We start from the raw sequence: 21,246 nt of genomic DNA, 5'->3' as shown, positions 1-21,246 counted from the left end.
CTATTTTACATTACTGTAAGTATTTATAGACATGTTTGTCCAGTGTGGTGCCTACAGAGCTACAGAGACCTTCAGAAGAAACCTCTGCAGGCTGAGCGTGTGCATCTGTTGTTTGGCTGGTGTGGATTTTGATGGAAAAGCTTTCTCCTTGTCTTTTCCTACTCCCTGTGAGGAAGGGCTGTGCTGAACATCCTCATCATCCTCTGAGGTGGCAGTGACATTCAGGAGGACAGCCAAATCAAGCTCATCATCATGATGAAGGAGGACATGCACCCACTTACACCTCTGCTCTTCCTCATTCCCATGATCCCACACAGTCTGAAATACAGTCACCATTTTGTGTTTAATGTCTTGTATTTAGGTACTGTTCCAGTCAGAAGTCATGGGTCACATTTCAATAAATTCGATTTGTATTCACATTCCTTAGGTCATCTGTGCTGACTGTAAATGTTACATTTTATATTAAAATGTCACTGTCAACTGAAAGTAGCAAATCATAATAATTGATTATTAACAGAATAATTTTAATAACAAAAAAATGATTACTGCTATTCAAGCAATAGTTTAACCATTTATGGCATAATCTTACGTTTAGAAAAACATCAGTATTAAGTTAACACATCCGGCAGTGATGCACTGATGACTTTTAAATGTTAGTCCAGTTCTTCATCTCATGTAGAACATGCAGCCTGTCTGAATCACCTAGAGGAAAACTTTACACAGTCAAAAAAACATGTGAAAGAATGTATTATAACTTACCCAATACAACTCTTATCACTGTTCAACAGATCATCATTTATTAAAGGAATTCTTACATTATTGTATAACTTCAACGACTAACTCCAGCTCAGTAACCTTGTAGACTAACGTTATGTCTGGATCCATGCTGTAATATGACGTTTAATATTTTATTGTAACTGAACACAGCTCAACACCTTATAACTAACCAGACCAAATCTGTCATTCACGTTGTTACTGTAACACTGAACATCAACAAGACATAAAAGTTTCCTACTTTAAGTGGTGGAATAAGATTTTCCAACTTCACACAGATCACGCGCTTTATTTAAAAATGTCATCTCTCTAAATTCTATATTCAATATTACGTTTTATCTTTGGTGCCGGTTTGATAATCTTGACAAGCTTCAATTAGCCTTCCGTTAGCCTCGCTAACACACTGGAGCTATGCTGGAAGACTAGCCTAAGGCTAATTCAGTTAAATTCAGCTACCAGGCTAGCTATGTTGGGCACAGACACTTAACATATAAATAATCCTCAAAATTCACTTACCGAATAAAGTGAAGGACACATTTCTGGGATGTTCTGATACAAGTTCCAGCAAAGCAGTCAGGTATTACTTGCATCTGAAATGATCAAAATGGACCAAAACCTTACACAGCCGAGAGGTATTCATTTACTCAGGTTAGGATCAGGATTTTGAGCATTGACAGTAGGTTTTGAGCAAACAAGGTCCATCGCTTTTTAGGGTCCTCTGGAAACATTTCCGTTGTGTGAGTTTGCAACGCGTTTTTGTATTTGCTGGTGTTGTGAGTCTTTTTGGATGTGTTTTCTCAAGTTCCGTATTTTTGAAATTAAATATTTTTTTAATTAAAACAGTTCAAAGAGAAAAAGGCACAAGTGATCTGTGCTGGATAACAGAACAGTGTGAAAGTGAAAAGGAATGACACAAATAAACACACATTGGTTGGATTACCAAAATCTGCTTACTCCTGATAACAAGTATTCAATTTAAAAAACTCTGCATTCAAAGGTGAAAGAATGATACACGCCTACTCCTGGTAGATAATTAATTTTCATATATCCTGATGTCACATATGTCCAAATTGCTTTATGCTTCATTATATGAATGGCCATGAAAAACTCACATGAAATTCAGATAAGATAATCAGGAACTAACTCAATATCATATGCTATTTGGGTTTCACTTTACTAATAGCTTGGACTAAACTGTTGTTAAATGCCACAAAGTGCATTGCCATACAGACAAAAGTGATATTAATTGAATGGTTTAAATGCATAGTCCTTGAGTGGCATTGAAAATGCTTTCTACTCCTTGGCTGCATAATTGGTATTCCAACTACACGTCGTTGGTGTATGGTCAACCAATGTCACTCAATATGACCCATGTAAATGTCGTTTTTGTGGACATAATTGGCATGCAGAACATGTACACCGTCTATAGAGCGATAGAGCTGCGTTCAAGGCCTGTGCTTTTTAATCAGTACTGCCACAATGGGACTAATGTCAGATGATTGTTGGACTCATTTCTTTGTTTTTCACTATTGGCATTCAACTCGGAGGCTTCATAGAGTGTACAGCAGCCACTGTAAATTATCACAACGCATGTCTTCACTACAAGAGAGCCTGATTAGTGGTCTGATCAACGTGATATCATGCAACTGCGTATGAAAAGCTCTTCCATCTCACGTCATATGTCATACTACTTTTCACATGTCCTTTTACAGCAGTAAATCACATGCGAGAAGGTGAAATTGATGGAAGCCAGCTGTATGAAAATGACACTTACAGATGCGTGACTGGCTTGACACGACAGGCTGGCTTGAACTGTCCTCAACTTTTTTCAGCACTTATTATTTAGCAGTTGAAAAACACTGGCGCAGCAACAATGTAGCAGGTAACGCTTTTATAGTTTAGTCACTAATACTGTGAACATAGTATTGGGGTTAGAGCTAAGGTCAGAAGTGGGCAGCACTTCCTCAAGACTACATTACATGTAGGGGAGTTGGTAGATCCAGTTACACACAGGACTTTCACCCAAGAGACCAGGGGCCTCATGTACGAAGGGTGCGAGCGCACAAAAACGTTCCGTATGTACTCATTCACGGAAAAGTTCAGATGTATCAAGAGTGAAATGCACGATCTCTGAGAGGGGAATCTCAGGTGCAGTGTCAATTTAAATATAATTTGCATATTTAAAAGGGGGTGTGCACAGGGAGGGGTTGGGTACAAGTTGATTGGGATGTACAAAGGAAATGCGCTTTTGGGTCTGAGTGTGTGCCGTTGCTATACTAAAGTGAGAATTTTTTTTTCTGTTGTGTAGTAATTGATTTTTACACAAGAATGCACAACAAAAACAGGTAACAAGAGTTACCAGAGACATCTTTGTGTGTGATTTGTCTTGTATTTGTAGGTTTCAGACAGACATTAGGTCTGTACCAACATTACGGCAGACAATAAAGATAAAGAGATAAAGAGCCTTTATTTGTCATTATATTATATTTATATTATATATATTTGTCATTATATTATACAAGTATCATATAACGAGATTGCATGGTCAGACATGGAGGGTTGGTCCTAAATGACATGCATTTAAAAAATATTTTGTTTTCCCATTATGTAATTCTTTATTCATTATTTTCCACAATGTGGAGACAGAACATGGGCTGACTTTGCCATTAAGAAAATCAATACGCATAAAAGCATAACAATTAGCAAGAAGTAATATGTAAGTAAAATAATAATAATAATAATAATAATAATACACAGGGGTCTGGATTAAATATATGTCTTCCTCTTCCTCCAGACCTCATCAAATTTAGTTTCCTGCTGCTTCATGGAGAAAGTGATTACTTCCATTATGAAAATGTCATGGATGGTTTTGTACCAATCATCCAAAGAGGGCGGGTCTGCTTTAGACCACTTCTTAGCGATGGTTTTTCTAGCAGTTATGCTCAGTATGCTAAACATTCATTCATTCATCTTCTGCAACCACTTATCCCTGTTAAGGGTTGCAGGGTCTGCTGGAGCCTATCCCAGCTGTCAGTATGCTAAACAGATATTTTGAAATCCAGCTGAGTTTACAGTTCCATTCAGTTATTTTTTGTGCATAATAACAATTTTACATTCTGTTTTCCCTTTTAGATTTTTTTATTTTTTTTTTACATAAACCAAATTACTGATATCTTAAAAATAAAGACAGATTTATTTGTAATGACTATACTATACGTTCATATTTGGATGGGTGGAACAGTGGTGTTGCGATTTGCACTCATGCCTCACACCGAGAAGGGTCTGGGTTCGGCCTTTCTGTGTGGAGTTTGCATGTTCTCCCTGTGTCTGCATGGGTTCTCTCCGGGTACTCCAGCTCCCTCCCACCGTTCAAAGACATGCTGGTGAGGTTAGGTAGGGTGCTAGACTGGCGAAATGTCCAGAGTGTACTCTGCTTTTCACCCAGTGACAGCTGGGATAGGCTCCAGCCCCCTGAGAGAACAAGTGGTTACAGAAAATTAATTAATGAATTAATGAATGTTCAAATCTGGAGAAACAATAGTGATGGTAAGCTTCCTGTTTTGTTTGGAGTTTTTTAAACAATGCAATAGAAATAAAGACAAAAACAGACGTTAACAGACATTTACACCATGTACAACAAACAACCCTGACTGCCATATTATAATAAAAACCCTGTTTAATGTATGTATGTTTTTCAGTAGAGAAATTATGTATACAATCCATATGCAAACGTATGTTCTATTGGTGTTGTGTAGTGTGGATGTTGGATACACAGTTGTCATGGAATTTCAGTTGAAGCCTTTGATAGTGACTTTGTCAGTGCAGTTCTGTTGGTTTTGCGTCGGTGTCTGCTTCTTCTTGTCTACTTGTCAGAAGATTGTGGTTTAATCCTCTGTGAAGATCTGACACTGACTTGGCAGCTGTCCACATCACTTACATATCACTGTGATGAACACTATTATTATTAATGTTTGTGTGTGTGTATATGTGTGCACCCACTGACCTCGGGTCCTTATTTATTCCGAGCAGGCTGTTACAACAAAGGACGAGCCGATGTTTTAACTGAGATGTTCTAGGTTATGCATCAAATGATACACCGTCAGTGATGAGAGCACAAATGCTCCTCTGTTGTGTGACCAGGCCATGACTCCGATGGAAGTAGATGGGACGGGGTGGTGGGAGGGTTAACAAATAATTGAAGAAGGTTCACAGCCGGATTGTTGTCAACCTCCAATTTCATGCTACTCCAGAACAAATAAACACAGTTGCCACTTTCATCAAGTTAATTTTTTGGCATTTACTCTTGGTCGATAATTTTGCCGAAAGGAAGCAGCCAAAGGGGTTTGGACCGGTACGGCTGAGTTTATGTAAGCAGCATTTTGGCAAAGTATAAGGATCACTTGAGGGCAATTACAGCGCTCTTGTGCAGTATGTTACTTTAATATTTTTATCACAGGACATTTTGAATGGAATTAATTTGTTTTAGTTTTATTCCAACAAAAAAAAAGTTTATAATAAGAACAATGGGCTTTTTGTCACTGTTACGATCACCCAGGACAGTTGGGTTTCTTTTTAAGGCCTTTTATATTTATTAAATATCTGTAGCCATTCTAAAGCAACAAGAATTATATTGCCTGCAGCCATATGTAAGTAAAGGTGAATGTATCACAAAACAGCAGGAAGGGCACATCCGTCCCATTACAGAATGCAGTTTTGCAGTTCCTCAAATGGCCACTTGAGGCTGTCTCCAAAAGTGAGTCAATCCCAAAGAACCATAGGAAGTGTTTACAAAGCAACAATGTTCCACAGTTAAAATAATTTTTAAACAAGTCTGCAATCAGACTGCAGCAGAAAACAGCGATGCAGCTGAACCTGATGGAAATGTCTTTAGTGTTGGACTGCAGTTTTCTGAATGACCAGCTGAGGCTGGCATCAAAAGTGAGTCTGTCCCCATAGACCTCCATGATAAAATGTCCAAAACAAACTTTACAGCCTGGTAGAAGAAACTGTTTTGGTTTTATAGAAAATTTCCCCCTCCTGACAACTATACAAAATTATTACTTAGTTTACTTTTTTGAGCGCTATGAATGAAAGGTGGGTATGGTCTTTGTCCATTTTCAAATCAGCCAGGAGTTAGACAGAGTTGGCAGCCAGTGACATCCATGATGAATCCTATGTATCACGTTGTCTTTATGTGCAGGGCATGTTTGTAATCTTTGCCTTTGTCTGTCTTTTCTATTCCAGGAGATAATAATGGATGGCCCCATCTTTTCGACAAATATTTTGGAATGCCGAGTTCTAAAGCAGGAACCAAGTCCAATGTATGCTGTAAGTACTTGTATCCAGTGTCGGAATACTTTTTTTGTCTTAAAAGTTTCCCTGGGTTATTCCTTCATTCAGCGAAGAAAATAGGATGTAATGATGAGCAGTGTCAAAAATGATCAAATGGTCAATTTAAAGGCAGTGTCAATTTCAATGTTATTAGGAAATTAGCATTTTGTCTCTTCTTTAGTGATAATTGACTACTTAAGCAAACGAGTCAGGCTCATTCTCATTCTATTGCCAACAGATTGACACTGCACAGCCTGGGGTTAATTGTGGTCCCGCCTTGGATTTCTACAGTGTCGCCTTAGTTTTATCATCAGATGTCACTCATTGACATCATCACTGTGACCCTGAGCAGATATCAAGCTGTATTCATTACATCCCCAACAGTAACCGTTTATCTTTTGTTTTCCACATTGTAATTCACACAGTGTGGGGGAGAATTTCCACTCCGTATTGTCACAGAATTTGTGTCTATTGTGTGCAGTTGCCATGTTTATGTTCTGTCACTGTAATAAAGGGCAGGAATTCTTGGAGAGCAGAGGTGTTTGCAGCGGGGATGATTGTTACCGAAGACAAAAAGAAAATCGAATATGATTAATTGTCATTTTTCTGTCAAACTGCTTCATTTTATATTCACTCTGAACAATTCCTGCCAACATTAAAAATATATTAGATGTATCATAACTCTTGAGCCTATGCATGTAATCCATTCACACATAAATCCAGTTTAAAGTGAATTTGTCACTGTGCAGGAGGAGCTGAGGCTAAAACTTTAGCTCCATGTGTTTTCTAACTTCTTTCTGCTGCAAATGAAACTTCCATGAGTCTTTGATGGTCACAATCAAGCCATCAGAATCCAGCAGCAGCTGGGTAAGTAAGATAAAATAGAAAAAAAACAAAAAAACAAATGCCTTGTGAGGTATTAAAAACTTTTTATCAGGGCATCATGAGAGTGCTTTGGGTTTTTTCCTCCTGTGTTCCTTGTAAAGCATCAACCGTGCTGTTAAAATGCAAGAGAACATAAGCCAAGAAAATGAGACAAACTTTGACTCATGCATCTGCTGTGTTGTGCCACTGTATCCTTCACTAGAAAGAGCACAAACAAGACACTGAAGCTGTACTTATTTCTGAAGATAAAAGGATGACAGCTTATAAAGGACATGAAGTAAGTAGTGCTACGGATATAAATATAAAAAAAGAAGAAAACAAACAAAAAAGGAGCTAACTTTTATGCGGGATTTTCTATTAACTTGATCAGATCTTCCCTGTTTAGAATGTTTAGAAGATTAAATGCATCCTTTGATTTAATTTAAGCGTAAGTGATCAATTTCGTGATACTTAAACTTTAATGAGGTGCTTTCAATTACCTTCACTTTATTTTGACAGCAGTAAATTAGTCAGCCATTGCTTTGACAGGCTTGTTCTATGTAAAGATCCTTAATGCCTGCATGACTTAATTACACATTTATTCGTGTAATTTGCCATCTGCACTAAGTTAAACTGGAAAACTGAATGTCAGGTTTTGTTTTTAGACATTCCATCAAATTTGTGAATATGTCTCCTCTGTACTTTTTTTCAGCTCACATACTGATTCAACAGTAGTTTGAAAGCTAACGTTCATGCTGTGTTCATAGAGAATCCAACTTTAGAGTGTGTGCAATAAAAACACACACACACACACACAAACACACACACACGCTTCAGTCTAGATTTCCAACAAAAATAAAAAATTAAAAAATAAAGCCCAGCAGGTTTTCCTACTTTGGGAGAAGAAATTCAAATGTCCTTGTGCACTCGGATGAGAATTACTTTACACTTAGTCATAAATTTAGTTCAGGAAATAAAAAAAAGTTTATTATACGTGCCTCCACATACCCAAGATGTCAAAAAAACTTTTCCAACTTTTCTCTGTCACAGGCTTCTCATCTTAAAGGCAAACAGGTCTACGGGCATAATTGCCAACACATAATATTAGGTCAACAGAGGCAGCTGTCCTCTCTGAGCAGTGGGACTAAATTGATCCAGATTATAGTTAAATATTGATTAGATGGGCAGTATGTGAAGAGCTGTTTGCTTTATGCAAATACATCCCTCCCTGGTGATTTGTGCTAGCGAATTAGATTCTGGCACGACAAACACGTCAGTGATCTCAATTGCCCTTTGTTAGGATTCTCAGTGAGCCAGATCTCCATCCACTGGCATTACCACTTCTCTTTGTGCTGCTGCATCATTAGTAGCTAAAGTAATTTAGTGTGGTGTGGAGATATTGTTTCTCTCCCTCATTCCAGAATTCACTGAGCTTGATTATTAAAAATATAATGTGCAGCATTATCTAGCTTACCAGTTGTTCCTCTGGCTTACTGTGTGTGCAGCAGCAGTCTGGTGTTTCTGTGGCAAAAGGTGTCAAGAGCATTGACGGTTAACTTCTGATATACATAGTTTGCATCACAAATGGTCATTAAAGGAGCTGATACTTATTTTGTTGAAGGAGAATATTTTTTCATCAAGAATCAAAATCAAATGAAATAGTAAGTATTTAATTTGAACTTATTTGTTTAACCGTCTTACTAACCAATTCTGACTCATACTTCCTATTATTTATAAGGGATGCTACTCCGTTTCCTTTTCCATCTGATCCCTCTGAGCACTGTGAGCGGGGTTTGTGAATATCCTCATGCAAACCAGCTTACACTAATCCAAATCGTTGCTTGAATGTGCAAAGAGGTGAGCTAATCCTCATGCACCTGGTCAGGGATCTTCCAGAGCAGAGATGACATTTCACATGCCAGTAGTTAGCGATGCCGAGCAAAAAGTAGCTGTTGAACCAGCACATTGCAAATTTAAGTCTGTGCATTCTGATAAGGTTTTATTGCCATTGTCAATATTTCTTGACGATGGATGTCGTGGACACGTAGGCGTCCAGGAGCCCCACTCTTGTGTTTTGCCCTCAGGCACTGCCACCTCTACAGCATAGACAGGGTGGAAGTGAATGAGTTCCGCCAGGGGCGCCTCCATCCACCTTTGTTTATGTGCATATATTTGTGTAAAAGCCACAAGTGCAAGTGTTTGCATTTGGATAAGGTGGAGAAGCTGGTGTTTGGGGAAAAAACAAAACCTAACTGAGTGCAATGATAGACTTATGGTTAGCATCAGATGAAGGCTCAGCTCCACTGAGGTGACAAAAAATAGATGCAACGCATTATTTGTATGTGGAGCAATGAGGAGACTGTAACACTCCTCACATACAGTGTAACGCATGAAACAAACACCTTATTTTCATCATATTCTTCACATTGTTTTTCACCAGTGGAAGTTTCAGTCTTTTATTTACATTGTTTTGTTTTTTTCTATCTTTTTTCTGCAATGGGTCAACGGTGTCTGACTGGCAGATTGCTCCTACCAGTTAGTTGCTCATCTCAATGAAACGCCTCATTAGGATGGAAACCCAGTGACTGACAGTGAAAGAATCCCCAGTCAGCTGCTGCATCCTGCATTACAACCATTATTTTAATGACGTTCAATGGCTGTACTTTTAACAAGCCAATGGTATTATGGGATCTCAGAGACAGATTTTGTGACAGTCTCATAGAAAGTCAAATCTTTTATATATGGATGGTGTTATTAAGCAGGTTTCACCTCAAATTACTGTAGCAGCAACTTGTTTGCTTCTACATGGACCCATTTGAGGTTAGGGCCATCATCAAAGCAGATTTATAAGCCCATAAATGGCAGTCTGGCCTGTCAGCTGTGACCAGTTTTGGAAACCCTATCATGTTGTTGCTCTCCAAAGATTACGATCCAAATTATTCATGGAGTGGATTTCTTCCCTCCTCCTGACCCTGAAAATGGCATAAGCATGACTGCAGCTATAGTCCCATGGAGAGAGAAAGTAAAAAAAAAAACAAAAAAAACTTTAAGGTCAAACAAACCTTTTTGTTAATCATCAGCCTCTATCAACCTTAGGAGTTAATATGTCATATACATACTTCAGAGCAATATTAAACATCTCTATGAGCATATATTTCAGTTATTCCAAACCTGGCATGCTTCTTCCCCAGCAACCATGGTGCAAAACAATACTAGATGGCTACTAGATTCCAAAACCAACAAGTTTTACAACTGTAAGTCAAAAATCAGAAATAAATGAACTATAAAAGTTGAACGTTTCCTTCCTGCAGTGGTAAACATGACTTCACTGAGTCCCATGAAGATTCATTTGCCATTTGCTTTTTACTTGACTCAAAAGAACATAATTTGTGCATGGAATTATTTAAAGCTCCTCTCTGTACTTGTGTCATGGTCAAAACGCTGACATAGACACCTAATCCTTGATGAATACTACTTGAAACACACCTCAGAGGTGTGGTGCACATGGCCATTGCATTTCTTTTTTAAAATGACTTCATAAATATCTGAAAATACTGGATAGCCTTATTTTTCTCTGTTAATCCACACATGTCTCTGTGTGTACAAATTCGGTGCATTTGACAATATGTGTGCATGGAGTACATGAACAGGAATGGATACCAGGATCCAAATGGTCATAATGTTATGCCTGATAGGTCTATAGTGAGTACCTGTCCATCGAAAACCATCTATAGATTTGCGATCCTATGCTTGTAGACTTGCTCATACCATCTGCCCTAACTAGTTGTCTGTGAGTTCCACATATTAACTCAATCAGCCTTCACACTTATTTCAATAACACACCTGTGAAGTATCTCTTGTGGTTGTGATACAATCACGTTCAACAATCATATGCCCCCCTACTGACATACATATTAATACCCCACAGGGTGAATACCAGGCAAATTGTCCCAGCTGATAAACGTTCACTTAGCTGAAATGTGAGCTAGGCATGATTTGCTTTAAATACTATAATCAACCATGTAAGTGAAAATGTGGTCGCCTCTCAAAGGGACGCCTTTCATCAACTTCCCTTTGTTGCTAATTTTGAAATGTCCACAAAAATAATTTGCTTTCACGGGAGCCAGGAAGGCCTGGTGAAACAATTTTATCTGCTTCATTTAATCACATTTTCCAAATCCAAACTGGAAATTAATCAAAGATAATTAAAGCTGGCTTAACCCAGGAATATTCAGTAAGTCTGTTATTAACTATTAACTAAGAACCTGTGGTTCTCCCACAAATCACTCTTAATAATAATTCTGCTGTCATTCTTTTCTCTGCTGCTTTAATCTTGGGGCTTACATTCTCCTCCAACAGGTCTCCAGCCAGCTCTTTGACACTGTAAGCATTTGATTGACATTTTCTCTTATGTCTCCACCGTCTCTCCAGTGCTGGGTGTCGTTCCTGAGCTCTGCCAGTGCAGAGACCTGGAGTTGGACTGTGATGGTGTTCAGCTTGAAGATGTCCCAGTGGTGGCGGTGAATGTCACCATGATGTAAGTAAAAAATAACTCCTGATTGTTTTTTTTTCTTTTCAATATCTTGGAGCTCACACAATCCCCAGGAAGCCGGTCATCAATGCTGTGACTGCCTCATCTTCTGAGAAGAGTTGTAGCAGATATTCTCCAGTATATATATATATATATCTTGCTGAATATAATATATAACATGCCGAATATTTTTACTATTTTTGTCTTTTTTTACAAAACAGCTATAATTTTAAACTTCCCCATTATGCAGAGTTTATGGCTCCATTACAAGAGTTACTGAATTTGTAAATTTTTGCAGATTTACATAAAAATATTAAATCCATTTACTGAATATTTTCACTTAAAAAAAAATGCAGAAATTTTTAATTAGCCTTTATGACAGTGAACAAACTCTCAAAAAAATTATGCGAAATAAATGATAATTAGACACTTATGCCTAACTGGAAAATGGAAAAATACTGTAGAATGCAGTCCTCCATCAACTTTAACAAGTTTTGACACTATTATGCAGTGTCCTGATTTGACCCATTTTCTGTTGTGACATAAGGCTGGCAGCTGTCATGCTCTTTTGTGTTTGAGCAACGTTAATCAAGCCTAATTTTCATGAGTGGACCGGCTCCTTGTGTCAGTTGGCCAGGGAACACGTCGTAGTAGCCAAAATGAGATAGCGTCAACAGTTAAAAGACCTCCCAAAAGGCCAAAAACTGACCACTTCCAAAAGTTTGACCTAACAGTTTGTGAGCGGATGAGCCTTTAATCATCCTTTAATCCGTTAAAAGCTTTGGAATCAACAACCGAATCAATTGGTGAATTCAGGGTCTCTTGATAAAACAGAATTTAAGACTACTAAGCTGTAGCTTACCTTTTTTACGGATTTAATTTTCTGGTTCAGTGTGAGAAGACGATTGTTTTTGTTGGAAATTAAGTTTTAAAATTATTAAATACGGTATGCAGATGAGCCACAACATTAAAACCACTGACAGGAGAGGTAAATAACATTGACCATCTTGTGACAATTCAGTGTTCTGCTGGGAAACTCTTGGACCTGGCATTTATGTGGATGTTACTTAGACATGTAGCACCCACCTAGACCAGACCAGGCACCCCCACCCCATAGCAATGACACTCCTTGATGGCAGCAGCCATCGCCAGCAGGATGCAGCCTGACACAGACACACACACAAAAACACTTTAGGAACAACTCAAAAAACAGCACGAAGTGTTGACCTGGCCTCCAAATTCACTAGATCCCAAACTGATCAAGTAGCTGTGGGATGATCCAGAGGCCCCTCCCCTCAACCCATAGGACCCAAAGGCCCCCATTAACAACATTCTGTTGCCAGACACCACAGGACACCCTCAGAAGGCCCATGTCCATTCTCTGATGAGTCTGAGTTGGAGTCACTCCATCTGTTTTGGAGGCACAAGGGAGATCTACACAGTAGTGGGAAGGTGGCCATAATGTTATGCCTGATCAGTATATAGAGTATGTCTACTTTCATGATTTGGTAATTTATCATTTATAAAAACACAAATTTGAGAATCATTGAAGTGGTCGGTTGTCCAAATGTAGCAGCACTGATCACGATGAGCACTGTTCATGATGTCAACCTCTATATATGCTAATGTAAATGTTAATTCTATATTCTCATATTGAGCATCTTTCTGTCCCTCAGGTCACTACAAAGGAACAGACTTCAGAAACTGAAAGCGGACACATTCTTTAAATATCAGAGCCTACAGAAACTGTGAGTTTTACCATTTGCATATATATGGTTTCATTCCATTTTTGCCAAATATTTTATTATTTATATTTTTTTATTGCTGACTTTCCTTATTGTTCTATTTTTGATTTTGATGTCCGTTGCTCAGTTCCCTTTTCTAAAAAGCCCGATACATTATACATGAGTATTAACATTCAGTAAAGCATAATGTTGTCACTCAACCTTTGAGTGGCAAATACAGTTTCACAGCTACAAAGCTGATATGTGTAATGCTAAGACGATGGCTGGGAACGCTGACAGCTATAACTGTTCTGTGCAGCGGATGCATTCAACGCCGACTTATGCTATTCATCAAGCTCACGCAGAGCCACTGACTGTGGCAGCATGAGGATAGGTCTGATCCTTTGCCAGGAACAATTTGGCGTCGTCACACTGTCAGCCTTCAGTCGGCTTGACTGGATTGAAAACTTTTTCCAGAGATGAGCATAAACAAACATCAGAATAAACTGCCACGCGTGAGAAATCAGAGGTTTGGTGAGCTCACAGTATGTATGAAATATAGAAATGGTGCAAGGTACTAACCGGTTATGAATATTTGACATCAAACTCTGATTTCTGCCAACTGGGCTAATATGCCTCATGAAAGCAATTAAACAGCCACATTTATGCAAATTTATGTCTGTTTTTTCAAGCTCAAGACTGTTTTTGCCCTCTTTTTTTATATAGATATCTTCAGCACAACACAATTCGCGATGTGAGTCCTGATGCATTCAGGGGCCTGTACAACCTTACAAGGCTGTAAGTGTGATCTCTTTTCTAACACATAACATTCAGTAATAGATCAAACTGTGTTGCATAGATAATGCATACATAAAATGAAAGAAAATATGTTTGTCCAGGCGATGAATTTGCATTTGTATTAGCTGATTGGGATCAGTCAGTGTTTTTTTTATTTTTTCCCCCAGTTGTGTGGCTCAGTTGAGGAGTGATACGTAATCATATACATGTATGATATCCTACTGTTGTTAATTATGATTAGCATTTTTTTTTTTTAAAGATATTCTTTAAGGATTTATACACTCAGTTGGAAGTTTATTGCACTGCATCAAGCTGAGATTATTTATTTATTTTAACCGTATTAATATAAATGGTGTTTACAAAGTAATAAAGAATTACGCATTGATATAATTCAATACAATTCAGCAGCACAACAAACTACATTCTCCAAAATTATCACAAAATTGACTCAATATTTCTCTAAAACCATTTCAGGCTTGTTAGACTGCACACTTTTTAGCTATGTGTAGCTTTGTACTGACAGCTGAGTGTTGCTCTCCAACATAAAACAAGATATTGTATAAACATATCACTATAAATGTAGCTATGACTATGCTGCAGCTAACGCATTAAAATAAAATGGATAAAGAACAAAGGAGTTTCATTACAGTATGTGGATATACTTTTCTGCACATTTGGTCTGACTCTGCCTTTCATGTTTTGATCTGGACCTCTGAGTTCCAAATACAGGAAACCTTGAAACAGAAAGATACAGTTATCTTTGTTTGCTTTCAAGTTTGTAAAAAGGTTGTATCCTGTGCTCACATCACAAAGAAGATCTTTAACACAGAGTGTATATGTTTTGTTTTGGGTTATTTATTTTTTTTTGGGGGGGGTTGTCCAATAATGCAACTGCAGTTTAAAATTTCCACTAGGAGAGACCTCTCTTCATGGTCAGCCTGATTTTATTGCTTATTCAATTTAACACAATGAATAGAATGAAAGGAGAATAGAACGTCATTGGACATTTGTTTTTAAACCATTCAGTTCAAGAAAAGGGTTAGGGTTAGGGTTAAAAGCTTTTCCAGTTTTCTGTAGGAAAATTGTGCAATTTTGCCCACATTCATTGAATATGATGGCTGTGGTCCATTTGCTGCCAACAACTGTCATTACGTCTTAACTTTCACTTTCCTGCTGCAGCCTTCTAAGATTCAAATTGCGACTTTTCAGCCAATTCAGCATGTTGAAGCGTCAGAGGCGACCTTTCTGAATGGAAGTTCAGTGCACAAGAAGAGCTTCCCAGCTGACAACAGATCTTCTAGTTTCCTCTTTTCATTTACAAATACTGACTGCTGCCGCCTGTTGGTATGAAGAGGGTTTTCCTCTCATTTGCAGAGCTTATGTGCCAGATGACCTTTGGCTGTATTCTTGGTGGTGTGTTGAGGTCCAAATCTTTGGTCCAGAAACATGCGACATGGGGCAATGTCACAGCCAGTTTTCGTTTCCGATACTTTGTTGAAGTCGGTTTGATGTGTAACAACAACATAAGTCAAGTCAAAGTCAGTTCAACTTTAGTGTTGATTCTGCCATATGTGCAGCACACACACAGGATTGAAATTTCTTTCCTTAAAGATCCACAGTGCAACAACTTAAACATAGAATATACACATCTGAGATAAAAAAAGAAAAAAGATAGATAGATAGATAGATAGATAGATAGATAGATAGATAGATAGATAGATAGATTAAAAAATAAAACAAAAAATAAAGTACATAAGATTGGCTGAGGCACATGACAGATAGACATAAAGTGGTTGGTTCTGCCCCTGAGTTAGGTAGATATTAAATAAACCAGATTCCATAATGTAATGTAAGGCCTTGCCATAATAAGTAGAGGAAACTAAAGTTCAAAATAAATGTAATATTTCCAGTGTGTAGTTCTGCCACTGTACTGAACAATGCTTACTGACATTATTAGTTATGAAAGGATGGAATGTAAAAAGAGACAAATGAAAACTGTCCATTGAAAAATGTGCATCAAATACAAAATCCTACCGAAATGGTTGGTTAACTGATAATATTGCTAATTTTCCTTTATTGATACCTCATGGGAAATTCTTTATCCGTATTTAACCCATCTGTTTGTTCACACAGCAGTGTGTACGCACAATGTCCAATACGTACAGGCATTAAATTATGTTAAATATGAAACTGGTGAAAGCTTTCCCATTACTCGCTATTGTTCAAAAATGTTCACCTGCAAGCATCCTCTTTGTTTGACTTTACAAATGTGTCTTTCTTCATTTAGATACCTGAGCTACAACAAGATATCCGTCCTGATGCCCGGAGTTTTCAGGGACCTGCACAAGCTGGAGTGGTTGTATGTCAGTTTTCTACTAAAACACAGTTCAGCATCATATTGTTTTTTACTTTGTTTTTCTTGCATTGCATTGCATTGTGTTTCAGTAATACGTCACGGACGTATCTGTTAATGGTGTTTCTTCTGAAGCTGTTTCCTGGTAGCAGGACTTAAACAATATCCTGTTTGTGTTGTTACTGTTGTAGGATCCTAGAAAATAACAATATCCATCAGATATCCTCCATGACCTTTTCAGGACTGAACTCCCTTGTTTTACTGTGAGTTTATGCTTCTGCTTTATACTTTTATAATAGACTTTTTGCTTTTTTTCTGTGTTGTCATGTCCCCTCAAATCATCAGAAGTGCTGCTGCTAAGAGCCTTTGTTGATCTACTTAAACTGAATCAGTGTTGCTCCTTTGAACCTTGTTTCTTTGTGTGTCACTGATTGACAGGGTTTTGTTGAATAACTCTCTGACGAAGCTGGATGACATCTGCCGGGAAATGCCTAGACTGAATTGGCTGTAAGTAAGATGTCATAAAAATTGGAAGTTGTCCTGACACATAAGTGACAAGTCTTTTGATGAGTTTATTCTGTCTGTGTGTGTGTCTGGATGCGCTTGTGCATTTTCTAACATGTTCTTGCAGGGATTTGGAGGGAAATCTGATTGAAACGATTGGAAATGTCTCATTCTGCTCATGCAGCATGCTGACAGTTCTGTAAGTATAAATTTACATATGTTGATCTGTGGCAAAGGAAAGTTTTTTTGCTTTTAAATTCACTTTTGCCTGAATTTCTGGAAGAGTCCAATACAAACCTACGCGTGGAATCACTGCTGGCGGTTTCTTGAATGGGATTAAGAAGGTCAAAAAGTAGTAATAAAAAGTGTTTTATTGCCTATCTCCAGGGTTTTGCAGCGAAACCGGATCAGCTATATACATGAACAGGCTTTCTCAGTGCTCCAAAAGCTTGGAGAATTGTAAGTACATTTTTCTTTGACTGTGCAGTATGCAAGAAAATTTGACAACTTTCAGTGTTGTCCTATAAGAAGCTAAAGCATGGCTGTAGGCAAAGTTTTAGAAATACATAGATACAAACACTGAACTTGCTAGGTGGATTGCGAGGGATGCAAAAATTTAATAACAATAGCTTTAAAACCATGTCAGTGAGCTATAACACAAATTACCTCTCAAGCAGTGACTAAGTCTTCCAATGAAGGAACCACAGTATCTGGAAAAACGAAGAGGCTTAAGGGATCATGGAACATTTGAAAAATTACAATGTTTAATGAAATTCCTTTTTTTTATCTCACTTTTCTCAACTTGTCATGTCTGCACCAATGCCGAGTTATTATGAACTTTCCTTATATAGGTTACACCTCAGATAAAAGGCCTAAGGACCTTTGGGACCTTAACAGTGGCTACAGGCATGAGCTGAAGTGAAGCAACTTTGCATTTTGAAGATTTGTTTGGCATGATGAGTTTAGAAATCCCATTAGGCCAGAAGGAAAACGTTTCTGTGAGATTATCCTGAAAGCTTCATTAGAAAAGTCACAGTCTCTGTTTGAAGACGTATTTGACCCTTAAGATGCAGTGAATTCCTGTCTAAGTAGTACAAACTTCAAACACTGCTGCAAGCAACAACTGATATGATTTAAGAGCATGAGTCTAATGAAATCACATTTAGGACCAAGGCTTCACTGAACAAATTCATGTCAGATTATTAATGGGGACCATTTGTGGTGCTGTGGAGCCTGGGGATGGTCATTTAGACCAGCTGGTTTGTTGATGTGAGAGCTGGTTAGTCTGTTCTTTCAAGGAATGGACATCTGAATTCCTGGCTAGACTTTAGGGATAGTTATCTTTTGCAGGACACAACTGCTGATGATTTTGTCGACCTTGTTACCATTTCTTCATGCCTACTCTCTGGTAGAAACTTTCCCTTTCACCAACTAGTTACTCGGAAGCTACAGGTTTTATGAATATCTGGCCTCCAGATTATTTCAGTTAGGGCTTACATTTACACATGTATTTCCTGTAAAAATAGAGCAAGAAAACCTCATGTGCTCTGATTGGTCAGCTCCAATGGCTCCAACAAAGTGTTTCATTGGCTGAAAAGTTGGTTAAATCCCAATTTTCAGTATGAGTAATCAGGATTTTATGTTTTTGAGGAAATGACAAAACGGCTTCTTGGTGAATGTGGAGTCATATGCACCAGTCAGCCACAACATTAAAACCACTGACAGGGGGAGTAAATAATATTGACCATCTTGTGACAATTCAATGTTCTGCTGGGAAACTTTTGGACCTGGCATTCATGTGGATGTTACTCAGACATGTACCACCCACCTAGACCAGACCAGACACCCCCACTCCATAGCAATGACACTCCTTGATGGCAGCAGCCATCCCCAGCAGGATGCAGCCTGACACAGACACACATACAAAAACGCTTTGGGAACAACTCAAGAAAACATGAAGAACAGCACAAGCTGTTGACCTGGCCTGTTGCACCGCAGGACACCCTCAGAACGCCCATGTCCATTCTCTGATGAGACACAACTTTTTTGGAGGCACAAGGAAGACCCACACAATACGCCTGATTGGTGTGCAGCTGAATGGTGACGTACAGTACATGTAATATCTTACAAAAAAAGCTTCAAACATCAAGTTCATGAGGACTTAATTAATTGCACATGTTTATACTCATCTAGATTCCCATCAGCATTCCTCTGCTGATAGACAAGTATTTGTCATACAGTATAATAATAAACAGATTTTATTCCTACGTTCAAGACTTTAACAACAGTCTGCACATGTGCACCAAATCTTATGCTTAATGGCACACTGAACTGTGGCAGGTTTTCACTGATGCATGAGTTATTCGTGAAGATCTTGACACTATCTGCCTCATCTGCCAAAGGTCGGTGCCATAACTCTAATTATTACTGACTTTCTGAAAGACAGTCAGAAATTCCTTCAGGAAAAATAGGAAGACAAAGAATCAAAAAATCACTGACAGCTGCTGCCTTGAACTTAGCAATAATTAATCACTATTTCAAGCCTTGCTGCAATTTTAAATTTCTACATTCAGATTTTTTAGCATGTCTTAGCTTTAGCTCAGCATTGTTAATGTAGCATGGTGCAACATTCAGTTTCAAATTTGTAGATCATTGCCCTTCAGCAGACACCACTCTTCTCCACTATTCTTACTACTGACAGAGATGCTTTCAGTTCTTTACTTTTTACATTTGATGTTGTTGTCACCCTCTTGAGTATTGCACAGCAGGCTCCTGTGGTGATCTTTGCAGGGCGCCCACTCTGTGCTTCTTTTATTGTATGTACTGATACCTGACACAGTTTGTCCAAGGCCGTTAAAAAGCATTTTAAAGGCTCTTCTAAGGTCTTTGAAAATCTTTATTGATTTAACCTTTTTTGCCTCTGTGGATCTTTGAAGGATCACATTAAACGTCAATTTTAGCACTGTATTATTAACGGTCTTAATCTTCGTGCTCATTTCCTAGGCTGTTAACACTACAAAAAAAAAAAAGAAAAAAAAGAAGAAGATGCTGTTGTCTGTTGTTTTTTGTTTTGTTTTGTTTTGTTTTACTGCACCACAACACTTAGGGAGCATTTAAAATCCATCCATTGTCATACATAATTTCCTTTTCATTGAAGGGATGTAGTGAGCAGAGACCATGGCGTGTTCATGAAATTTTGTGGGAAAGTTTTTGCCATGATGGCCAGTGGGAGAGAATGATACGGTTGATTGACATACGATGGTAATGCTGAGTTGCCCAAATGTTTACCAAAGGAAACGACTTTCCCCTTCATACATTTCCAAATGGAAGAGCCGCTTATCAGTGGGGTCTGAATCAGACCTGAAATGTTGCATTCACAACTCAAACAAGCTCAAAAATGTAACATGTGGGAATGTCTGGGTTTGCTTTTCTGAGATTTCAATTAAGGTTTGTTTTTATAACTTCAATAACAGTTCAAATTTTCTAAAGACACTTTACATGACCAGAGGCCTGTACTCCAATTCTCAGCTACACAGCAACGGGCAATGATTGAAACGTTTTACACTTGTTTTCCTATTGTAAAAAATAAAATCCAAAAACAACAAAATGATTTCTACAATTCCTGTTGAGTGTTGACTAATCCTGATTTATGACATACTCCTCTCCCTGTGAACCATATTGTTGCACAATCTGCTTTCTCAAATCAAGTCTTATATTTTTAGGAGCCGTGTTTGGGATATTATGTGACATATCATGGCAAACTCACATGTTAAATTCAATCAGCTGTATATTATTAGAAGATATAAGAACTTAAACACGAATGATTACATTTTTTATCTACAGACTGTGTCAGTAAACAATGCAATATTTTAGTTTGTAACATGGAAGGAAGCAAAGAAACGTATTAAAGAGATATCGTAGAGGAAGGGGAGAAAAGTGAGCTTGTCAGGTCTGCAGTCGATACAGATGGAGTGATCCAGTACCTGACAAACACAAGAGATATCTCCTAGGAAAAACTGTAGTTGTTAATTAGTGAGTGTAAGAAAGCAGTTTGGCAAATGATATGTCCAAAAGAAAATAACAAAGTCATGTTTCAGTCACTCAGTCACTTCCTCCCACTGTCTAAAGACATGCTGGTTAGGTTCATTGGTCATTCTAAATCGGCTGTGTGAGTGTGAATGGTTGTCTGTCTCTCTGTGTTAGCCCTGTGATAGACTGGAGACCTGTCCAGGGTGTACCCTGCCTCTATGTATGTATATACACAGATCAGGCATAACATTATGACATGGAGCACATGAACAGGAATGTTGCCTTATACCTTATACTTTTTTTTATATACATCACCACTTAGCTGTACACCAATCAGG

The 21,246-nt window shown here is 38.1% G+C and overlaps 1 protein-coding gene across 1 annotated transcript in view; it reads left to right on the top strand.

The window, feature by feature from the left end:
* rxfp1 (relaxin family peptide receptor 1) overlaps window positions 1–21,246 on the top strand; it is a gene marked incomplete at both ends in the record, with an annotated part of 97,478 nt that overhangs the window by 61,883 nt on the left and 14,349 nt on the right. Inside the window, 9 exons of the mRNA XM_084549224.1 lie at window positions 6,019–6,102; window positions 11,401–11,506; window positions 13,177–13,248; window positions 13,951–14,022; window positions 16,310–16,381; window positions 16,567–16,638; window positions 16,814–16,882; window positions 17,007–17,078; window positions 17,267–17,338. Coding sequence (XP_084405350.1) covers window positions 6,019–6,102; window positions 11,401–11,506; window positions 13,177–13,248; window positions 13,951–14,022; window positions 16,310–16,381; window positions 16,567–16,638; window positions 16,814–16,882; window positions 17,007–17,078; window positions 17,267–17,338 — 691 coding nt within the window. The remainder of the gene's footprint in view (window positions 1–6,018; window positions 6,103–11,400; window positions 11,507–13,176; window positions 13,249–13,950; window positions 14,023–16,309; window positions 16,382–16,566; window positions 16,639–16,813; window positions 16,883–17,006; window positions 17,079–17,266; window positions 17,339–21,246) is intronic.

Source organism: Chelon labrosus (genome assembly GCF_963514085.1).
Source record: "Chelon labrosus genome assembly, chromosome: 8".
In the NCBI taxonomy this organism is placed as follows: Eukaryota; Metazoa; Chordata; class Actinopteri; order Mugiliformes; family Mugilidae; genus Chelon; species Chelon labrosus.
The sequence above is the reverse complement of the archived record's forward strand: the minus strand, read 5'-3'. Positions and strand labels throughout refer to the sequence as shown.